Source organism: Trichosurus vulpecula, chromosome 3, assembly GCF_011100635.1.
Source record: "Trichosurus vulpecula isolate mTriVul1 chromosome 3, mTriVul1.pri, whole genome shotgun sequence".
NCBI classification, from domain to species: Eukaryota; Metazoa; Chordata; class Mammalia; order Diprotodontia; family Phalangeridae; genus Trichosurus; species Trichosurus vulpecula.
Window position 1 is genome coordinate 83,245,550 of NC_050575.1, and position 15,279 is coordinate 83,260,828.

At 42.3% G+C, this 15,279-nt stretch overlaps 1 protein-coding gene across 1 annotated transcript in view; it reads left to right on the forward strand.

Moving 5' to 3' along the window:
- Positions 1-15,279, forward strand: part of DOCK2 (dedicator of cytokinesis 2) — a 513,031-nt gene that overhangs the window by 458,678 nt on the left and 39,074 nt on the right. Inside the window, exons 34-36 of the mRNA XM_036749404.1 lie at positions 2,871-2,956; positions 13,056-13,212; positions 14,676-14,716. Coding sequence (XP_036605299.1) covers positions 2,871-2,956; positions 13,056-13,212; positions 14,676-14,716 — 284 coding nt within the window. The remainder of the gene's footprint in view (positions 1-2,870; positions 2,957-13,055; positions 13,213-14,675; positions 14,717-15,279) is intronic.

Sequence of the window (15,279 nt, forward strand, 5' to 3'; positions counted from 1 at the left end):
TTTCAGGAAAGCTACTTTTTGACTTCTATTATTTAATGTACAGCCTTAATGATAACAATTGACATTAATAACCACCTTCCATGAGCTTAGCTCTGGAAGGATCAAAAATTATGAGACAGAGTTCCTCTTTGGTGAGTCTCACTGCCCAGAAATGTGGCTGGCATTCAAATCCCCCCACAAGCTACCTCTCTAGCCTTCTCTCGGACTACCTCCTCCCAACACACACACACTCCCTCCTCCCCTCACACTATGCACTAGGCCAAGAATTTCCTTCTCTCCCCCTTTCTGCTAATCCAAATGCTCCTCCCTCTTAAGGTTTAGCCCAAGTACCACCTCTTTCATTAACCTTCATAGATCCATTGAAACCACAGTGATCTGTCCCTCCTCTGAAATCCTGGAGGGCCTTAAACAGATACTGCCTTATGTTGTTGCTGTAGTTATCTTTATTTATAGGTATTTTATCTTTCCAAAATAGATTGTAAACTTCTTGAGGGCAAGTATCTTGTCCTATGATTACATGTATTATCAATACTTATCATAGTATTTTCCTTATGTTCAATCCATTGATAATAATGACATTTTCTCCACATAAATGAATGAATGGACTAATGAATGAATGAATGAAATAGCATATTTTTACTATGTACTAAGTATAGGGGATACAAATAGAAGAGCAAGACAGTCCCACCCCTGAAGGAACTCACATTCTAATAGGAAGAGACAATACCCATAGGGGAATACTGGTCAGGGAGGGTTGTTTTGGTACGAGAAGTCATAGACACAATAAGTGAAACAGTAAGGCAGTCAATTAAGTTCTTTTGAATCCAAGTGGTATTGATTTGATTACAGTTCCTAAAGCAGGAAGTGGAAAGTATGTATATTGTGGGGCTGGGTTGAAGGGAAGGGGAAACACACAGTGCTAGGGTAGGAAATAGCCAGGATGAAGAAGTATAGTTAGGTTTGAGGAGGGAGTAGCTCAATAATAAAAAGTGATACAGCTATAGGATGGGAATTCCAGGTTGGAGGGTACAGCAGCACCCTAAATCTGACATTAGAGGCCAGATGGCTTGGGGGAAAAGTATCAAATTTCTTTGAAAGAGTGGTAACTAGGAATTTTGACACCTAAAACAAATTCGGTTGGTTAGGGAAGGATAGCACAGAAGACAAGAAGGTGATCCATCCCCAAATGACCACTGGATGGGGATAGGTGAGTAAGGAAATGGCAAGCAGACCCTGAAGGTCCCTTGCCTTCTATAAACAAATGAAACAAATAACTCTTTAGCGCATGACTCTTCGGAGGCTGATAGAATAAGGCTGCTGAATTTTTACCTTTTTAGCTTTTGCCCTTCAACCATGACCTCCACATCTCCTCTTTTCAATATTAGCACTTCTCTCTATCAGCCTTCTTACTGGCATGGTGGTAGGCTACTCCAGGATGAAGGTGAGTCTTGGGAGAGAGACCATACCCTTATATGTCTTTCCCTCTTAGATGTTGAAATGGGACAAAGCCTTGATCACCCTGCCTTGGTTAGAGATCTTTACTCTGTCCTGAGGCTCCTAATTGAGCCTCAAGGGCTCTCTCTTTGAGAATCTGCCCTAGGATAAGGAGAATTCACATTTGTAGTGGAGAGTTCTCTCAGATCCTCCCCACCACACCCCAGAGTGCTGTCCTCTGCCCCCAAGAATAAAATAAACCTAAAATCATCCTTTTCCTTACCTGGTCCTCCTCTCAGCCTTCCTGGCAGGGGGCAAAATGTGCTTCAAAATCAATCAGTCAACCAATAAGCATTTATTAAGTGCCTACTATTTGTCAGGCATCGCACTAGGTCCTGGAGATACAAAGTCATCAGATATTATGAGTGTTTAAGGTTGGATCCCAAAGAGAACAAATTCCAATAGGACTGGCCTATGGCAACAATCATTATAGTCATGATAATAACAGATTATAGTTTTTTCATTCTTTAAGTCTTACAAAACATTTTTATTGTGAGGTAGGCAGGGCAAGTATACTCACCCTCACTTTGAAGGTGAAAACTGAAACTCTAGGGATTTAAATGACTTGCCTTCAGTTAAGTTCAGAACCAGAATGAAGATGCAAGTTTTCTAACTCCTGGTGCACTGGTCTTTTCCCTAGAGCAAGTGGCTCTGAACAGAATCTGAGAGTCCATGTCGGGATAGAACATTTATGTCATCATAAAATGAGGGGATTCAACTAAAGACCTGAAGAAATGAAAGCCTCATGAACTGAATATATACTGTATGCAATGAGCCTTGCACCCGGACTACCATCAATAGAAAAAAAATATTGACCCTGCACCCAGAATGCTTAGAATCAGAAAGGGCATGGAATCTCAAGAAACCTGGGTTCAAATCCTGCCTCTAATCCTCACTAGTTATGTGACCATGGGCAGGTCACTTAGCTTTTCTGGACCTGAGTTTCCTCACTTGTAAATGGGGATAATAATACCTATAGTACCTTCCTCTCGGGGTTGTTGGGAGGATCATATGAGATGATGCATATAAGGGGCTTTGCAAACCCGAGAGCATTGTAGAAATGACAGCTATTATCATGACTTTTTTAGTGGGCATTAGAATGCATACTGTTTTGTTTAATGTTAGAATATCATGTAAAGTAAGTTACTCATGAGCTCAAATCTTGGTGATATTTATGGAGAATGACCTTGACACTGCGAAGCCATGACGGCTTTTAGGCCACGATACAGAGCAATATTCCAGGATGGTCCTTGCTTTCTGGATGATCCACAGGCTCTCTTTGTTTAGGCTGGATGATCTCAGGTGCACCCTGAAACCAAGAATTTGCCTTTGAGACTGATATATTTTCTTTCTTTTGAACTCTACCACAATTACAGTTTGAAAACGAAATCATCCTCAATTTGGACCATGAAGTGGAAGGAGGACACGGTGATGAGCAGTATATGCAACTGTTGGAGTCTATGTAAGTCTCATTCATAGGGAGAGGGTGAGTCTATGGGGAAGAGCCCTGAGGCTCTACTGTGAATCAAGCTTATGCATTATCTTGAGGGACCTGCTGTTGGAACCTTCTGCTCAACATGAGGATCTGCTTGATGGTTTTCTCTCACAAGCTTAGAGAGGTTCCCATGGAGGTCTCACCATGTCACTTCCCTACTCAGTAAATTCCACTGACTCATTATTAATTCTGGGATCAAGTATAAAATCATCTGTTTGGTTTTTAAAGCCTTTCACAACCTGTTTGTTCCTCTTTACTTTTCTAGTTTTCTTAGAATCTATTTCCCTCCATGAACTTTATAATCCAGCAACATTGTCCTTTTTTCCTTCTCTTTACATTTGACACACAATCTCCTAATTCCTTTCATTTTTACAGGCTGTCCCCTCATGGCTGGAATGTCTTCCCCCCTTGCCTCTACCTCTAGGCTTTGCTGGCTTCCTTCAAGATTCAGCTCAAATCCCACCTTCTACAAGAGGCATTTAATAAATGCCTGTTGACTTACTGACACTTTTATCTTCTCTCACAAGAGAAGTCATTCTCTGTTGGTTATTGAAATATCTAGATCAGAGGTGTCCAACACAGGGCAGGCCACATTGTGGCCTACAACCCCACCGAATTAAAATGTAGATGGAAAACAATTAACCAAAAAATAAAAACACAATAGAATACAAGGTTAATATGTGGTTTTCTAAGTCAACATACAGCCCAAATAGCCATTGTTTATATTTGAAAGTGATACTATTTGTCTAGGTGACAAAGGAAAGTGGCTTTTGGGGCTGAGTCTAGCCATGGGATCTGAGCCAAGGTATCCACATTTGGAGAAAGTTTTCTGGGGGAGATGTGTCTAACATTATTAGAACCTTCTTTCTCAGAGTCCCTAAAGTCCATTCTAAACTGCTCTAATGTAAAGATGATCTTTTCCTATATTTATGCTTAGTCTCCGTAATTAGACAGTAAGCTCCTTGAGGGCAAGGAATATGTCTACAAATCATTTTCCCCCCATATCCTATAGTCTAGAGAGCCTTCCATTAGTAGGTGCTTAATAAATAACTGAATGATTTATTCATGATGATTCCCAAGAACTTCTGAAACCTCCTGACTCAGAGACTTTAATTGGCGGAAGGAAGAAGGCACAGAGAAGAGAATATGGGTTAGGTCTCTTTGCAAGCTAGCATGCTTGTACTAGTTAAATTTTCCTCTCTAATGTCAGAAGAGATGCTCATTTCTGTGGAAATACGAACTGTCTTTTTCCTATCTGTTAAAAGTTTTGGGGGTAGAAAAGAAGGTGGATAGAGGCATAGTCTTGGATTCTGGAAGACCTGGTTCCTGACACCTATTAGCTATGTAACAATGGGCAAATCGTTTTACCTCTTGGTGCCTCCAACAACTTTCTAAAACTCATCTGTGGATGAGTTGGTGATTGTCCTCTGCTGATTGGAGGAAGCTTCCCCACTGGTAGTTCCTACACTGTTAAAATCACAGGTTCATATCCCCCGTGAACAAAACAGGGACAATAATACTGATCATCTCTACATCACAGGGTTGTTGTGGGGCCCAGGGGAGATAATGTATGCCAAGTGCTTTACAGGCTTTTAAGTGCTATATAAATGTCAATTATTGTTATTAAGTATGATTATTACAATCTGTAAGGAAGTTGAGCCAACAAGCTTCAATGAAGAGTGTTGGTTTTGGAGGCAGTGGACTTTGGTTCAAGTATGGGTTCTGCCATTTGTTACTCATGTGGCCTTAGGCAAATCACTCTTTAACCTCTCTGGGCCTTAATACTCCCTCCCCCTTCCCCCCTTCTCCCCCCCACCAAAATGGGAGTGTTAGATTAGCTGACCTCAAAGGTCACTTGAAATTCCATGTCTCTTATCTTTTAAGGTAAATAGCCATTTACTAAGTGATCTGTTTGGAAACTGACAGAACAGAGTGCTGAATTCCCACAGTGATCTCAATTTTCATGGCCTCTTGACCATGGCCCCTACCTCTCCTGTTTTCAGAACCAGCTGTTCTCTCAAAAAGCCTTCTTCTTGGCCAAGCCTGCTCCATGGAGCTCTCCATTGTTAGGGACACATAGAGAAAGGCCACTGCTCAGACCTACCGCAATTCTGGGCTTTCAAACTGCTTGTGTGAGGCTATGCTGAAATTTTTAGCAGATGTCATAGAAGGATTCCTGATGGAACACTAGTCTAGACAATTGAATTTATTGCCCATGGCTGTATTCTACTTCTGGAAGAAAAAAATCACTGTGGATTATAAGACAACTGGTGGATTATAAAACAGTAAAAAGGAAAGAAGGAATATCCCAGAGATTTAAATGACATCAGCAGAAAAGAAATTGAAGTGTGGAAATGTTAGCATAAAGCAGTCCCCCTGCAATCCCTCCCCACACACATTGTAAAGGCCAAAACAGAAAGGAGAGTATAATTTACATAAGGAAGTAAATATTGCCACAGTAGATCCATGGTCCATCTAGTCTCAGTGGGAGTTATGAAGTGATAGACTACAGAAGAGCAGGTCTGTTGTCCCTGGCGGGAGGTAGCAGAGGGCTATGGAAATAGCTATGTTTTATAGATTTGTAGACAAAGGACTGGGTTTGAATCCTTGTTCTTCCATTTTTCCCCTCTGAAAACTTGGGTAAATTTCATTACTTCTCTGGACCTCAATTTCCTCATTTATAAGATGAAGGTATTAAACTATATATGGCCCTGAAGTTCCCTTCTATTTTTAAACCTGTGAAGTAGGATTGTCTGGTGCTTATTCCTCATGTGAAATCTTTGGTTGAGTCATTTTTTTCTATGTTCTTCCTAAACCTGTTTCATCTTATAACAAGGCAAGCTTCTGATGTGAAAGCCCCTATTGTTCAGGAATATCACACAAAGAAGACCGGAGTGATGGATCAGATCCCTGCAAAGAAATGCTGATCTTGGAGGGCACCAGCCTCAGCAGTATCCATTCCCTCTCCTCATCCTCTCTGAGCACACAGGGCTCATTAAATTTGTTAGAATGCAAATGATTTTCCTGGAGTAGGAGAATTCAGCTCCCCCTCTCTCTGGTGAATACGGAGATTGATTGTCCAGAGGAAAATGGTGACATTTTGCCTCAGTCAATATTTATCTCTTGAGACCACATACATTAAAAACATTCTAAATATTGACCAGGAGCAAGATTATAAGCGTTGTCAGCACTTTGGGTTTTTTAAAGGGGGCAGGAGTACATCCAAGTCCAAAAACTGTCAGCAGGTGATTTTTTTATAAAAAACAAATCCTTTCTTGAAGAAAGGATTCTTTATAATAAAAAGGTGGTGATAGGTTTGAGAAATCAGAGACAAAAGTCATTATTTCTCTCCAGAAACAGCATTTTTGGACATCCTCCACAAAGCAGACCAGTCTCCTTGCCAAGAGTTCAGACCACAGTACAAAATTCCCAAGGGCTGAGGCTGCTGCTACTCCTTCCTCACCCAGAAAAGTGCAGATCTTTCAGTTTATCCACTCTCCCTTCCTCTCTACCCCCCCATTACTTTCTAAGACAGTTTTGCCCTGAAGAGAGCTGGGCATTAGAATTAGCTGGAGTCCTGAGTCAGGCATTAGTTAGCAGTTCAGCTGATTGGTTAACACTTGAGTTCCAATAACCCTGAGTCAAGAATAAAGGTACATAAATAACTCTTGGGCCAGGCCTACAAATACAACCTGATGGAGCAATCCCATTGGTTCTTTCCCTTCAGGACAAGGGCTAGTTTTAATATTCCTCCAGGGGGTGACAGCGTACCAGCCATCCCCCTCCCTTGCCCCCATCTGGAAATTCAATCCTATGGCCAAGAATCCTTGGTAGAGACACATCTCTCCCCATTCAGCAGGCTACTTATGTCTCAGGGAATTTGTAATTGACTTATACATGTGTATCTTACCAGTGGCTTCATAGTGGCCATATAAATAACTGCTCCCCAACCCTATACACATAACTAGCCCCCAACATTTCAAGGAAAGAAGGCATGGTCAGGATCCTACCAGAAACCTGAGGGGACCTGATGGGGAACCACATCTCAGCCCAAAATATCCCGGTTCCTTTCAGTGGCAGCATCCACTAGATCGTATCTTCAGACCTAGAAGGGACTTTAGAAGCCATCTAGTCCAGCCCCCTAATTTTACAGATGAGGAAACTGAGGCTGTGAGAAGTTGAGTGGCTTGCCCCAGGCCACACAAGTATTGCCATTTAGTCAGTCAATAAAATTTTATTTAGTACTTACTATATGTCCTGCACTCGACTAAGCCCTGGAGATGCAGAGAAAGGTAAAAATATGGTTCCTGCCCTTGAGTGCTCCCATTCTAACAGAAGAAACAACATCAAACAACCGTACACCCAAGATTTATACAATGCCAATGTTAATTCCAAAGGAAGAGGTCCCTTGCAGAAGGTGAGATCTGAGTTGGATGTTGAAGGAAGCCAGAGAATGCAAAAGTAAGGAGGGATAACATTCTAGTCATGGCTGGCTGCCCTTCCAGATGGTGGCCATCCCTCCATTCCTATGGCCTCTTCACCCATTGCCTTATGTTTACTCCGCTGTGCACAGTCTCTGTTTGCTTACAGAATATCAGCTCGCTGAGGGCAGCACTTGTTTTTGTTTCTGTGCTTGTTTCCCCAGCATTTAACACAGAGTCTGGTGATAAGTAGGCACTTAATAAAGTCTGTTGATTGCTGGCCAATCTATTGATTGATTGGCCCAGTTTTCAGTGTTCTAGGCACTGACAGCGGAATTAGGGGCCACACATATCCTGGAGGTCAAAGCAGCTTATAAATAGCTTATGCTCTTCTTCTTGGTGTGGGGATCAGTTCTGGAATGTCGAAGCAGTGTCATAGTTACACCTGGTCAAAGAGAGTGTGTAGATGGAAATGAAGGACAAATTCTGACAAGGATCACCTATTCCCTTGTCCGTCCTTATTGAAACTGCTGGCAAAAAGATATTGTTCTTATCTGCCATCAGTAGGTAATGTGCCTGAAATGGCAAGACTGGACTGTGATAGGCTTGGGAAGAGATAATAGAAATAGATATGGAGTAGGCCACAGGGGGACATGCGGCTCCATCCAAGGGCTCAGTCACAGAATCTTCAGAGGTGAAGAGCCCTGAAAGATTAGGTCTATCATACCTGCCACATAACTGCCTTCCTTCAACAACAAAGTTGGTCACTTTGTTCTTAGCTGCAGAATGAGAGGTAAGGGAGCAGGGCACAGAAGTGACAACAGCACCCTGCCAGTGGTTGGAAGCAGACCAAGCTAGTCTGAATTAGTTAAGGCAAGACAGTAAGGGTACCATTGGCAGTGATCAAGAGGAAAAGTCCCAAGCTTACCGAGGTTAGATGAGACAAGAGAGTAATGGCACCAGCTGGGGAAGTGAGGTCCCAAACAAGTGTGAGTCAGAAGCTAGACGAGCCCCAAAACCAATATGAACAGGAAGGGCAGCATAGTATTTATGTCTAATGGTAGTCATCTCTAGGGTAGGGAGGGGGCAGGGAGAGGAGAAAAAAAAATTTACATGATAATTTTATTGTATATTTGAAAGGAATAGCAAGTTTTGCATAGTAGATATGCAGTTAAATGTACAATTATATTTGTATTGTATTGTGTTATGAAAATCCTTGCTTTATTTCATAAATTAATTTTTTAAAAGTCAGTTATAAAACACACAAAAAAAGAGTATCAGGTTTCAGGTCAGAGGACCTGGGGTCCAAATTCAGTTCCACTACTTATGATCTATGTGACCTTGGGAAGTTCTGAGCCCCTCTGGGCTCCAGTTTCCTCTTCTGTAAAATGAGAGGGTCAGACCAGGTAAGCTCTAAACTCTATCTAAAATGCATATGATTCATAAGTCAGTGTGGATGAGAGGAGTCCCATAAGTTGTATCAGATAACCGGAAGAGAAACGGTAGTGTCAAAACTGCAGTTGGGAGCAATAACATAGCTTAGAACGGTGAACAACTCGTTCCCTTGTTCTACTGTTATCTTTGAGCAATGTAGGTGCCATATTTAATGGGACAGTCAACCTGCCCTGTGGGCCCTTGGATCCTACTAGGGTGTCATCAGCCTATTTACTCTTAGGCAACTTTTGGGTCAGAGAATCAAGGCACATTATCTGGGTAAATGGGAGACCATCCAGGACCTTGGATCGTTACCCCCACCACCCACACACTTATTTCACGGCAACTTTTTGTATTTGATTCTTCCTCTATTAATAGAGTCAGGGCACTCAGTCTATGATATGAGACAACTGTTTATTCATTGTATTCCATTCAGTCCAGTCTAATTCATCTGAAAACCAATCACATCCCTTAGCACTGTGCTCATCTTCTATAGGGCACTTGATGGTGGTTGCTCTATGAGTGGAAACCAACAAGATGTTAGACGATTAACTTCCTCTACCTCCTATGAGAGAGAATAGGAGATAAAAGGCATGGTATCAATTCAAGACTACTCTTCCATTCTGATCTTAGGGGCTTGAGGAAAAACAGTTAGTTCTGCCAAAGTACCCTACTCATCAGTCTCTCCATCACTGGGCCAATGAGAATAGCTTTCTCCTCTCAGTCTTTGCCAGGAGATGTTCCTCAAGGATCTACCTCCAGCCATCTTTAGATTATAGGTTGCAGAGACTCTAGTCCAGAGCACTCCTCCCCTCCCCCTCCACCAACCCCTGTTGCCAGGCACTGAGGGTCCCATCTCAGGGTTTCTTCTTTCCTCCCAGGAAGTCAGTGGAGGATCACAAATCAAAGCCTATGAGATACTTGGCAAGTATAAAAACCTCATTATCTTTGTCACTGGGGTAGAAAGGGGAAGGTGAGCTGGTAGTGCGAGGCATTTGGAAGGAAACACACACAAAATGTGGAGTGAGACTAAGCTTTGTTTAAATCACAGGTTGATTTGCATCGTGCTATTGTGAGACTAAGAACAGGTGCTTTCCCTGTAGGAAAGATGGATTTGTCTGATCATAGCAACAGACTGGAAGGCCATCTCTCTGTAGGCCAGCTTGCTGCATCGGGTCCAAATGAATATCCAAGGTCCCTGTCTCTCAAATGCTTCCAGGTGTCTCTAAGACCCAAAATGGTCCCAGAGATAGCAGCAGGTAGAACCTACTGACTATAGCTAATGGGATTTCTGTCTTCTGAATACACATGTACTATTGCCCTATGAAAAAGCACTAAACATGAGTATGGGGTGAGGGGTGGGGGGAGTAGTGTGTGGAACAGAGCTCTGTAAGTGGAAGAGAGGGGGACCTAGGTTCTAGCCCTAATTTCTTATTAAGTATTATTCTTGAAAGAGTAAATAAATACTTGTAAGTGCAGGTACTGAATAGCTCTGCAACTGATTCCAAGTCACAGGACCTCACTATGTCTCAGTTATATGGTATAGTGGAGAAAGTGTTGAATTGGGAGTCAGTCCACATATCTAGGTTCTACTTCTAAATCTACCACCTTGTGACCTTGGACAAGTCCCTCTCCCTCCCCAAGCCTCCTTTTCCTAGTCTAAACAATAAGAGTTGGCCTTTTCCAGTCGTAATATTATATATATGTATGTATATATATACATATATGTATATATCCTATATATTCAATATATAATATTCTATGACTATATTCTATGATTCTATTACCATGTCTAGAAAATGAAAGTGAGGATATACACACACTTATAGGTACTATATAAGGTCTTCCTTATAGGTACTGTAGGGGTCCTTTCTGAAAACAGATGTGAAAGTGTTTGAGGAAGCTAAGAATACGATGTAAATTTAAGGCATAATTGTGTATAAAGTAAATTTAAGGTGTAGTTGTTATTAGGCAGGAATGAACCACACCAACCATTCAACTAGTTCAACCGCACACAGCTGGGAGATTGTGATCAGCTCCAGGGTAACATATTTGGAGAGACGCTGCCAAGCTGGATCAGACCCAGACATGGGCAGCCAGGATGGCAAGTGAGCAGGATGCTGCCAATGACAAGGGATGGTTAGCCTGGAGGAGAGGACAGGATAGCTGTCCTCGAGTACTTCAACGGCTGCTGTGAAGAAGAGGGATTAGATTTGTTTTTCTTGGGCCCCAGAGTAATGGGGGTGAAGGCGCAGAGAAGCAGGTTTCAGTTCAGTAGAAGAAAAAATGTTCTCAATGATCAGAACTATCTAAAAGTAGAGTCGGAGATAATAAGTGAAGAAATGATAATGATAATGATAACAATAACTAGCTTAAAATATGAGATGATATGATAGCATGCTTTATAAATATTATCTCATTTGGGCCTCACGGAAACACTGGGAAGTAAGTTCTAGGTATGAAGTTCCCTATAGATGATGATGAGATGATGATGGTGATGATGATGATGGTGGTGATGATGGTGATGGTGATGATGATGGTGATGATGATGGTGGTGATGATGGTGATGATGATGATGATGGTGATGGTGATGGTGATGATGGTGATGATGATGATGGTGGTGATGATGATGATGGTGGTGATGATGGTGATGGTGGTGATGATGGTAGTGGTGATGGTGATGATGATGGTGATGGTGATGATGATGGTGATGATGGTGATGATGATGGTGGTGATAATGATGGTGGTGATGATGGTGATGATGATGATGGTGATGATGATGATGGTGGTGATGATGATGGTGATGGTGATAATGATGGTGATGATGATGATGGTGATGATGGTGGTGATGATGATGATGGTGATGATGATGATGATGGTGATGATGGTGATGATGATGGTGGTGATGATGATGGTGGTGATGATGGTGATGATGATGGTGATGATGATGATAATGGTGATGATGATGGTGGTGATGATGGTGATGGTGATGATGATGGTGATGGTGGTGATGATGATATCTAGCATTTATATATTACTTTATAAGATTTGCAAAGTGTTTTTCAAATATTTCAATTTGTCCTTACAATAATCTTGTGGGAGGTGCAATTATTATACCCATTTTACAGTTGAGGAAGCTGAAGCAGATAGAGTTTAAATGACTAATCCAGAGTCATAAAGCTAGTCAGTGTCTTGGGCCGGATTTGCACTCAGATCTTCCTGACTCCAAGTCCAGCACTCTATCCACTATGCCGCCTAGGAACTTAGATGACTAGTTGCTGATGTTTCTGTTGAACAGACAGCTATCCAGGTAGGGATTGGCCTACATAACCCCTCAGGTTCCTCCCGACTCACTCTGAGAATCCCTGATTCTATGGAACACCTGGGGAAGAATCAAGTGCCCACTAAGCTATCCCACTGCCTCAGGATGAGGCTAACCTCATGAGACAGGGCCCTCTCCACTCCACTTCCTGCCAGAACTGGGTTAGAACTTCTGCAGTAACACTTTTTAATTTTCAATAGAAGGAAAAACAAATATTACTTGGGCTTTTAGGATCAGGGGAGCAGAAGAGTGTTTGATCCAGAAGATGTTAGATGGCAATTGGCAGAACCTTACTCTATTACAGGGCTTAGTGAAGGGAATTAGTAGCATCCTTATGTCTATGAGAGTGCCTAGTAGGGCTTCTATCAGGTGGCATCATTGCTATACTGGATCTCTGCTAAATTTATCGTGCTCCTTATTGTCAGTGACTTACTGTCAGGAAGTACTTCCTAATGGCTACCTTAATTATGTCACAGATGCATCTTATATCCTAATTTCTATCAGTCAGTCAACTGACAAGCATTTATTAAGCACCTGCTCTATTCCAGGTATCCCACTAGGTGTGGAGCATACAAACAGAAATGAAACCATCTTTGCAGTCAATCAGTTATACTCTATTAGAGGAAACAACGTGTTATGAATATGAAACATGTCTGTGCACAAAATATATGTTTTGTACTTACTATGAAAAGGCTCTTGTTCATTAATTTGCTAATCTCCCTTGTGGGGACTGTCAATCTGGCAAGTCAGTTTTCATGGCTTAACTCCATCTCTCCTTTCCCTGTCCCAGCTCCTCTCTTCCTTTCCCCCTAGCCCCCACAGGACTCCATCAAAGGCATTGGCTTTCACCTGGCTCTGAGATTGTTCCCCTTTCTCTCTCTGCTTGCAGATTGGTAGAGTGTGCTGAGCATCACCCAAGCATCACCAAGTCTGTGGAGAACTTTGTGATTCTTGTCAAAGGCCTCCTAGAGAAGCTGCTGGATTACCGGGGTGTGATGACTGATGAGAGCAAGGACAACCGCATGAGCTGTACCGTGAACTTACTGGTATGCCAGCACACTCAGGCCTGTCCCACTGAGAGCCCAGCAAGGGCTTCAGATGCTAGGGAACTTTACTGTAGAGAACCCAGCTAAGGCTTCAGGTGTCAACGGACCTTCCTGTGGAGAGCCTACCTAGTACTTCAGATGCTGGGTAACTTTCCTGTGGGGAACCCAGCTGAAACTTCAGATACTGGGGGAACTTACAGTGGAGAACCCAGTGAGGGCAGCAGGTGCTGGGAACCTTCTGGTGGAGAACCTGGCTAAGGCTTCAGGTGCTAGGGAGCCTTCCTGTGCGGAACCCAGTGAGGGCTTTGAGTGTTGGGGACCTCACTGTGAAATCTTTAGTGTGGTTTGTTTTCTTCAAGTGTGGATAGAATGATTGGCTCCCTTGGAACCTAATGGTTTCTTTTTCCCAGGAACAAAGCAGGTATAAACATTCCCAGGCTTTTATGCTCACCTAGGCCTCTCTCTCTAAATTTGTAATGAGAGGCTGAAGATTTCTGTCTGAGTCCCAGCTCTACTACTAAAGAGCTACATGACCTCGGGGGAAATACTCCCTCTATCTGGGCTTGTTTCTCATCTGTAGAATAAGAAATTTTTAACTAAATGGCCTTGAAGTTCCTTTCAGCCTTAATATTCCTATGACTCTGAGTCAGAATCCAAACAAACAGTGATAAATTCTGCAGTGGAAAAAGCACTGGGTTAGGAGCCAGGGGGTCTGGGTTCAAACACTGTCTCTATTACAAATTAACTCTCTTGGGTAGGTCATTTTACTCCAATCACTGAACCTCACTCCATTTCCTCATCTGTAAGATGAGGGAGTTGAACATTTGATCTTAAGTTTCCTTCCAGTTCTGATACTTTATGATCGAATGACACCAAGTTAAATTAGGCCCAAATTTTTGTTTATTTTTGAATAAACAGCAGCATGGAACAATGGCAAACATACTGAATTTGGAGTCATAGGTTCTGAGTTCAAGTCCTGGCTTGTGTGACCATGGATGTCATTTAACTTCTGTGAGTCTTTTTAAAATGAGAAGAGTTAGAGCTATAGACCCACAATCCTATGAATGAGGGGCCTTTAATGAAGTTTTCTGGTTTGTCAAATATAGGCATTTTAATTCTGAAATCCTATACTTCTTAATTGTTTTGGGTGGTCATTCTCTCTATGCTAAGAGCAGAATCCTACGTAATGGATGTGATTCCTTGGACTGTCTCAGTAGACACAAATCTTTAGGTAAGCCTCAGAGAAAAGCTGCCCTCGTCACCCAAATCCCAAGATTGAACTTCCTCCTTTCTGCACTGGAGACTTCCTTGAGTAGGGATAAGGGGGAGTCAGGGAGTGAGGGCAAGCTGTGCAGAGAGTTCAAGAGGGTAAGGCTGTCTTATACCAGGCCATGGACAGGAGCCTCGGCACTGATGCAGACAAAGTTTAAAACCTCAATCACTTTTGTTTTTCTCCCAAATAGAATTTCTACAAAGATAACAACCGAGAAGAGATGTACATAAGGTAAGACCATTAGCCTTAGGACTCAGCAGGGATGGGTCTTGGTTTCGCTGGTGGGTGTCAGGTTTGGCTTGCTTTATCAGTCTGTTTTGAGTGGATCATTCCTGGCCATACTAGAATCCCTGGATACTGGGATCATCCTATGGGCCTCAGCAAGCCTACTTATACATTGAGTTTCTTCCCACTTCCAAACCTCTATAGACATGCACATACACACACGCACACACACACACACACGCACACACGATACCCTTAGAAGCATTTATTTCCTGTTTAAATTTAAAAAAAATAATATGTGGTTGGTTCTAGTTATAGAAAAACTACCTCTTTAATGACAGGAGATACCCTTTACAGGTGACAGAATGTGGTAGACAAGAGGGGATGCTAAACATGGAACACACCATGGGTTGTAAAATTATAAGCTCAATCCTTTTCTGCTGTGTCAACCCTTTGGACTTTCATTTAAAGGAAATACCTGGTGAGCTAAACATTTAGCTGATTGGGCTCACACTGGGGAGAAGGATTGGGCATGAGGGAGCAGGGTACTGGATTTAGTCTGCATAAAT